The sequence below is a fragment of the Solea solea genome, chromosome 1 (assembly GCF_958295425.1).
Source record: "Solea solea chromosome 1, fSolSol10.1, whole genome shotgun sequence".
Taxonomy (NCBI): Eukaryota; Metazoa; Chordata; class Actinopteri; order Pleuronectiformes; family Soleidae; genus Solea; species Solea solea.
In genome coordinates this window covers 37,699,771-37,706,841 of record NC_081134.1, presented here as the reverse complement: position 1 = coordinate 37,706,841, position 7,071 = coordinate 37,699,771, and the positions used below count along the sequence as shown (strand labels likewise).

The following is a 7,071-nucleotide window of genomic DNA, read 5'->3' as shown; positions in this document are numbered from 1 at the left end:
ACTAAATTCAAGAGGATCACTTTATTTATTCATTTATTTGTGTGTGTTAGACTCTTTGTTTCATTGCAAATATTCTGTGTCCACCCACGGTGTCTCAGCAGGGAACAACACTCCCTGACGTCTTTCATGGAAAGGACAGAAACAGAACAGTTCTTCACCTCCTAAACATGATGTTTTGCTTGTGGTAAAAACCCACTTGATTTTATTGGGCAAACATACCGCTGATTTGTAAAGTGGATTCCAGTACTCTTGATTTGGTGAGAGCCCAGCAGTTACTGTCAATCTGTGAAAATTAAGTTATGCACAAATAACCTCTGGACTGAGACGGCGTGATAATGGAGGAAAAAATGTGTATTTTTGTTGATACTGTAACATCAGAGTCAAATTGTCAAATGACAGTTTGAATAAGATTCAAGATTCAAAGACGCTTCTGCTGAGATCTTAATGTACCAAAAATTAAAGAGCGGGGAAAAAAACAACAGTGGATATGAAAGACGATTAGTAGTTGTTATCATCAGGCAAACTACATCAGTACTACATTCTTGAACAGAAGGACATTTTTTTTTATATTTAAATGTGTTTTCCCCCCCCCAAAAGTGGTGAGTTCCAGAAGCAGGCAACAGCCCGAGAGACGACGAGCAGAGTTCTCTTCAGATGACAAAGCAGTTTCTCTCTTATCAGTAAGGCCACTTTATATAGAGAATCTAAATGGAGGACCGCAACCTATTTCTTCTTGACCATTGATCTTTGCAGGGTGTCGTCATGATGTAGGAGAAAAACATAAAAAGAAAAGCAAAGCTTCAAGTTTCTAAATCAGAAAGCCAGCTTGTAACAAGGAGCTGCTGGTCTTTGCCCCGTTCACTACCACACAGTCCACATGGTCACCACCAGCTAATGCTGCTGAGGTAGTTTCCCCCCAAAACCGCAACTCAAAAACACACCCCACAAACAACCATGTGTGATTGGGTTTTTTTTTAAGCAATCTTGCAAAAAAATAGATATTTTCACAAAAGTTTGTAAAATCATCTTCTTAGATCCTCTGTGGCTTTATCAAAGCGAGTTGAAGTCCAGAGAGAAGTTGTGCCGTCACAACTGCCGCTCTGAGTACAATCCACAAATGGACAACCATGTTGTCTTTCGTTGCTGTTGCAGTGTTGTACTTTGGGTGTATTTTGCCAATTCCTTATCAATTAGTCCGTCTTTGAACAGCCCCTTCAGATGCAGTCCTTCAGGTTTGCCCACCAAATGTATGTCAAGTGTCTTGTTTATCTGTTAAAAGGGAGTGTCACTGTGTGTGTGTGTGTTTATGTATCACTGTGTGCGTGTGTTTGTTTATGTATCACTGTGTGCGTGTGTTTGTTTATGTATCACTGTGTGCGTGTGTGTGAGTAACCAGTGTGTTTGGTGGTAAGGGTGGAGCCAGGGTGAGCTGCGTCGGGACTGCAGTCCACATAGCTGGAGGTTCAGCTTCCTTCGAGGGGGCTGGGCAGAGCTGGACCGAGCTGGAGGGGCCGGAGGACGGAGGGAGGGGGGGGGGGGGGGGTGTTGCAGCTCTACTTGTCCCCCAGGATGGCGAACTGGTTGTCAAGCTGCAAGTGCTGCATGGAGGCGCCGCCGGTTTCCTCTCTGCCGCGGTTCTTGTGTTTCACCACTTCAAAGGTCTTCTCCATCTCTCTGTCCCTAGAAGACATGGACGTGTTAAGAACTGAAACTGAGGCTGTCGATCGATTAAAAACCTCTAACTGCAATCGACTGCATAATTGTCCATTGTTAACTTGCAATCAATTGCATTTTATCTGTTCTAAATAGACCGTAGAGGGGTATCTTTAAAGGGATTTTAATACTCTTATCAACATGGGAATGGGACAAATATACTTTATGCTAATATGTTAGTAATTGAACAGAAAATTAATTCAGCACAAGAAACAAGCAATTATCATTCATCAGTACATATGTGTTTTTTTTTTATTTTTTTTATTTTAAACCTAAATGAAAATATTTAATGTTTGTAACTTGAATACAAAACATTTTTTAGGTAACTGCAATCTGCATTTTTCCTCACATGTTTAAGTCCCATGCACACCAAACAATATGTTTTGTGTAAATTATTACTCAGGCGTTACCAGTTTTGTAGCTAGGCAACCCGCTAGGATTCCTTACACGCAAACAAGACGGAGACATAAGGGTTGACTCTGAAAGTCGGTCCTGATTTTTCCTTCCCTTTTTTTAGTAAAATGTCTCAACTACAGCTCATCATCGCTGGAAGCCGACTTCCTGCGACACTTTGTTTTTCTTGGCTTTAGAATTAATTTGCTAAATCACATCACACTGAACATGAATAATGAGTATAATTCACAATATAGTGCCAATTATGTATTTAAAAGTACAAGATTTTTTAATTTAATAGACAGACCCAGCTGTTAAAGTACAGTTACTGCTCTGAGCACCCTGAGCTCTACTTACTTGCGTGTCTCCACATGCTTGGCAGTGGCCAGTAGAGAGGGAAACTGTGTGTCACTGAAGATCTCAGGAGGACCCTGGCTTGGCCCTCGTTTGCTGGTGGTCAGTCGAGCCCCTGGAGGGCGATATACACCAGTAGGCTTTGACTCAGGCACCTCTACTTCCTCTGAAAGCACAGAAAAAATATAAATATAATATGGTATAAGAAACAAAACAAACATTTTAGGTGTAGATTCCTGTAGTATTTATATAAACCTATTTATATGAGCACATATCTTTAAAACAGCTTCAAATGTACAGATCATTGTAAGTGGAAAAATTATCATCAGTGATAATTCCCCAAGTTCTTAAACAGGAAATAAAAGCTGAGGTTGGTTTGCTCACCTGCTGGAGCAGCAGGAGGAGGAGCAGCTCCAGATTTGTTCCAGGGGCCAGACACTTTGTCTCCACTGACCACGATGATCTCTCCATCCTCGTCGAACTCCTCCTTCTCATAGTCCTCTTCCTCTTTCTCGTCACTGCAAACAAAAGTAAGGGACATTTACAGTTCAACTGAGACTGATGTCTAGGTTTATTTAATCAGGTTAGCAGCTGTTTTCTACTGGTTTTTCATCCCATCACTTCATCCCAAATCTGCCCATGTTTCTCTCACTGACTTTTTTGTAAATCAGCTTCATTTGCATGGCAGCGCGCAACACATTTGATTTGGATTTTAGTTTCCGACTGCATCGTTTGTTGACAACCAACATCATATAAGCTTATTTTCAGGTTAGTTTGACAGACTGATTGTAAAAATAAGGTGATTTATCAATTCATTCAGCAGTGTGTATTATTTGTATGTGGTACAACAATATGTGAAAGTCATCATTATGTAATCATGGTAATTAAAACATGTTTGCACATTTGAATCTTTAAAATGTAGCAAAATAACTTTATTTTCAGTCCATCTGTGTTATCAATACAATAATTATGGTGTACAAAAAAAATCAGCCATACACAATGTTACATTTTTATCTGTGGACATGTTGCTAAACCTGTGTGTGGGAAAAAATGGACTGATTTTGTGAAAAATGGCCAGCCCAAGAAAGTCTGCGTCCATCTTTGCATCCATTTTTTCCCGACTCCTCCCCTGGAAATTGTCAACTCTGAGGAGATGTCACGCCCAGTACCGACTTCCAAAATAAATGGAACACGCCATTATCATTACTTCATTATTGGACTAAATTGCCACAACATCATACATGAAATGCTGGGGTGGTAGAACCTGAAAACCTGTTTTAAATTAATCATTACACCATAAATCTGCTGAACTGCAGCTGCGCATGGCAACAGTTCTTACACAGCCTTTATTTGTTAAAAAAATAACTGTTCAACTTCAACAAACATTCATCTATCAATCTTTACATTGACAATTGTTTTGATTAATAAATAAGTTGTCTGCTTCATTAAATGTCTAACGTCAAAGAAAAAAAACAACACATTTTTCACTTTTAAGAAGCCAAACCCAGAGAAGTCAAATTTGAATTGTTGGTCACTGATTGGGCAATAGACATAGTAGAAATTCATTCAAATATTTGTTAAAATTTGGGCAGGATGGTCCCAGGAGGCCTGATGGATGACTCATGAAAACCAAACACACCTTATCTGTAGAGCCTGGAGTCGCAGTCCACTGTAGTCCACTTCTTTCTGCTCAAACTCTTTCCATTCCTCGTCCTCCTTGGCAGAAGAATGCATTAATTCAAACGCACAAAACATTACAATGTAAATGACACTGGTACAACAGATGTGCTAAATTCCTTGTGTTTCTACTGCTGGAGTTACATTGTGGAGCAGTGAAAATGTGAATTTAAAACCTCACTTTGAGTTTCGATTAAATGTTTGTATATATGCATGCGAGTATACTCACCAGCCACTATATTAGGTATATCTGATCTGTTTAACTGCTTAATAATACAAACATCTAATTAACATTACAAGCAAACCATGTAGACAAGGTCAAGATGAGTTCCTGAAGTGAAAACTGTGCACCAGAAGAGCACCGAATGGCCCCTCTCATCCCCCAATGCATGTCAGGGTGTGGAGAAACTGCAAGGGCCATTGTGTGGCCCTAGAGGTAGGCCATAAATAATTTGCTAAATCAGAGTATAGCAAACCTAGGCCACACCCTAAAAGGTTCATGTAAATTAAACAATGTTAGTTACTGAAGGCATACTTCATGTTGCCAGTAGGTGGCACAATGACTATCTTAGCAGGTTATCATCATGGACCAATTGGTCTAAAAAGCACATTGACGGGGCAGAAAAATGTAGCATGCTTTTCTCACAAATGCACTTTTGGCCACTGCCATGGTTGCCACAGTAACCCAGCGGCAACTGACTGGGTGGAAGACTGGTGCATGGCTAGTGGGGACACAAAATGTGAAGATGTGTTTTTAACTATAATTCCAGTGAAATTAATTGGACCGTTCTAAAACTTGGACAGATTACAATTTTCGGGGGTCCTAAATGTTAAAGTTAATAGAATACATTCTCTGAAATCATGACGAGGATACAGCGGAAAGGTACTGGTTAATTTATTAGGTACACAGTTTTTTTTAATCAAATTGACAGATTTTGCAATAAGCCAACAATTAACTATTTTCATTACTCATAAGATATTTTTTCTTTAATAATATGTGGATTGTTCAGTGATTTTTCCACTTAAGTGCATTCCTTCCATTCTGACCAGTAAAAGCATTTTTACACACTTTATTGGGTATACATTACTTACAGTGGCCAGTAAGTGTATATATGGACAAAAAGGAGGTATACGTGTGTGTGTATATATATATATATATATATATATATATAACAGTGTTGCTCCTGCTCTTGTGATTTAAATCTTAATAGGCCGTCACCCCAGATCAAACTTGTGACAAATGGCGGCTCGGCCTAACTGGGAAGACCACGATACTAAGCATGAGGAATGACAGCTTCAATTAGACAGTTTCCTGTTCTGACCTCAGGTTTAATATAAGTCATACTGGGGGCTTTAATACCTCGCGTACATTTAAATACATGTAAAAAGAGAGGATGACACGCATTATCACAAAGTGTGGCCGGGTAAAACCACCATATGCTAGCTAGCGACCCGGCTTTGTCCCGTAACCATCACCCACGTCTTCAATCACGGCTTGGCGTGATACGAGAGGGTTGTCAGGGAGTGTAAAGAGAACACAGACTGTGGCAGGTTAAAAAAATGTGACACGACATCTGTGTGTGGAACACACGCACAAAAGTTCGCGGACAGTAGCGTCAGTTACCTTCTCGATTTGCGCGTCTTGGCTCTCGTTTTTCACCGACTTCTCCTTGTCCTTCTTGAGCTTTTTCATCCCAGCAGACACAGGGGCGGCAGCGGACTCTTTCCCCTTCCCTTTCTCTTTCTTCTTCTTTTTATCCCGTTTGGCAAAAAAATCGTCCAGGCTCTTCTCCGTCGGTACGTCCGCCATTTTCAAAGAGCAGCGTTAAAGAAGCGGTTAGCTAACTGGCTGTGCGATGACAAATGTGGAAAATTCGCTCTCGTAAAGTAAGGACAGCGGCTCACAGGGTTAGAGGACACACAACACCGACTTAGTCCTTATTCTGGCACTTAAACTTATGTTAGACACTGATAAAAATAAATGTCAACCCTGCTTTCCTCACCAAACCGTCAGCCTTGCAACCAACCATGCCATGCACAGGCTATTTGACAAATCTGTTTTGTTACCCGGAAGCACTTCAACCCTTAACCGGATGTAGTATGAGTCTTACGTATTAAATGTATTTATTCATTTTATTTGTTTAAACTTCTCCTTTACAACTCTGTATTGTTGGGCATTTTAAGATTAGATAAACAAATAAATATAAACAACACTACAACAGATAATTAGGTACAGAAAATATGGAAACATGTACAACAACATAAAATAAACTAGGAAAAATCTGCCAATTTCATTAGGTGATTATTATTATCATTATTATTATTATTATTATTATTTACATTGCTGTGTTTAACAAAGGCAGTAATTATTTGGGCGTAAAAGGAGTATTCAGAGAAAGTAACATTTGGGTGGAATGAACCTTTTACTGAGTATTGAGACATAATATTTAGTCTCAAAATTAATATAAAGTACTGAGATTAGTTATAGTTATTATTTTATACATATATGTATATAAATATCTATTATGGATTTTTTTTGTCGCCATGGTTACTCAAAACGCTTAGAAAAGACATGTAGCATACCATTCCTGGGCAAAACCGCATGTTTAGATTTTTGCCATGGTTTGCATTTAGCCTTGTGGATGAAAGATTTGGCTAAAGTAAGCATACATTAATCTTAGGATCCAACTTCGTGTTCTCTATTATGAAAGTACAATTGTCATTTATAGTCCTAACAACCCTGTATTTTCTATTTAACCATTCCATAAAGTGTGTCCAGAACAGTTGACCATGAGAGCATGAAACATAAAAAACTAATAAGCTAATAAAACTAATAATTCTTTCCTTCCATTCTCTGACCAGTGAACAGTCAAATAATTATATAAAAAATAATCAAAAAACATTGAGTTTGCTTAACAAGTACTCAGACTTGAA

General features: G+C 38.9%; 1 protein-coding gene across 2 annotated transcripts; it reads right to left on the bottom strand.

Moving 5' to 3' along the window:
• Positions 1 to 333: 333 nt before the first annotated feature.
• On the bottom strand, positions 334 to 6,199 carry cdv3 (carnitine deficiency-associated gene expressed in ventricle 3). Of its 2 annotated transcripts, none has more exons than XM_058644306.1 (5): positions 5,762 to 6,199; positions 4,100 to 4,176; positions 2,845 to 2,978; positions 2,464 to 2,626; positions 334 to 1,680 (listed from the first exon to the last, which is right to left on the bottom strand). In XM_058644306.1, exons 1-5 carry the CDS (start codon positions 5,945 to 5,947, stop codon positions 1,554 to 1,556), a joined length of 687 nt encoding a protein of 228 aa, XP_058500289.1. In that variant the 5' UTR covers positions 5,948 to 6,199; the 3' UTR covers positions 334 to 1,553. The 2 variants fall into 2 exon arrangements, with proteins under 2 accessions (XP_058500289.1, XP_058500290.1); XM_058644307.1 differs by having other exon boundaries at positions 4,100 to 4,173; positions 5,762 to 6,197.
• Between the last annotated feature and the right edge of the window lie 872 nt (positions 6,200 to 7,071).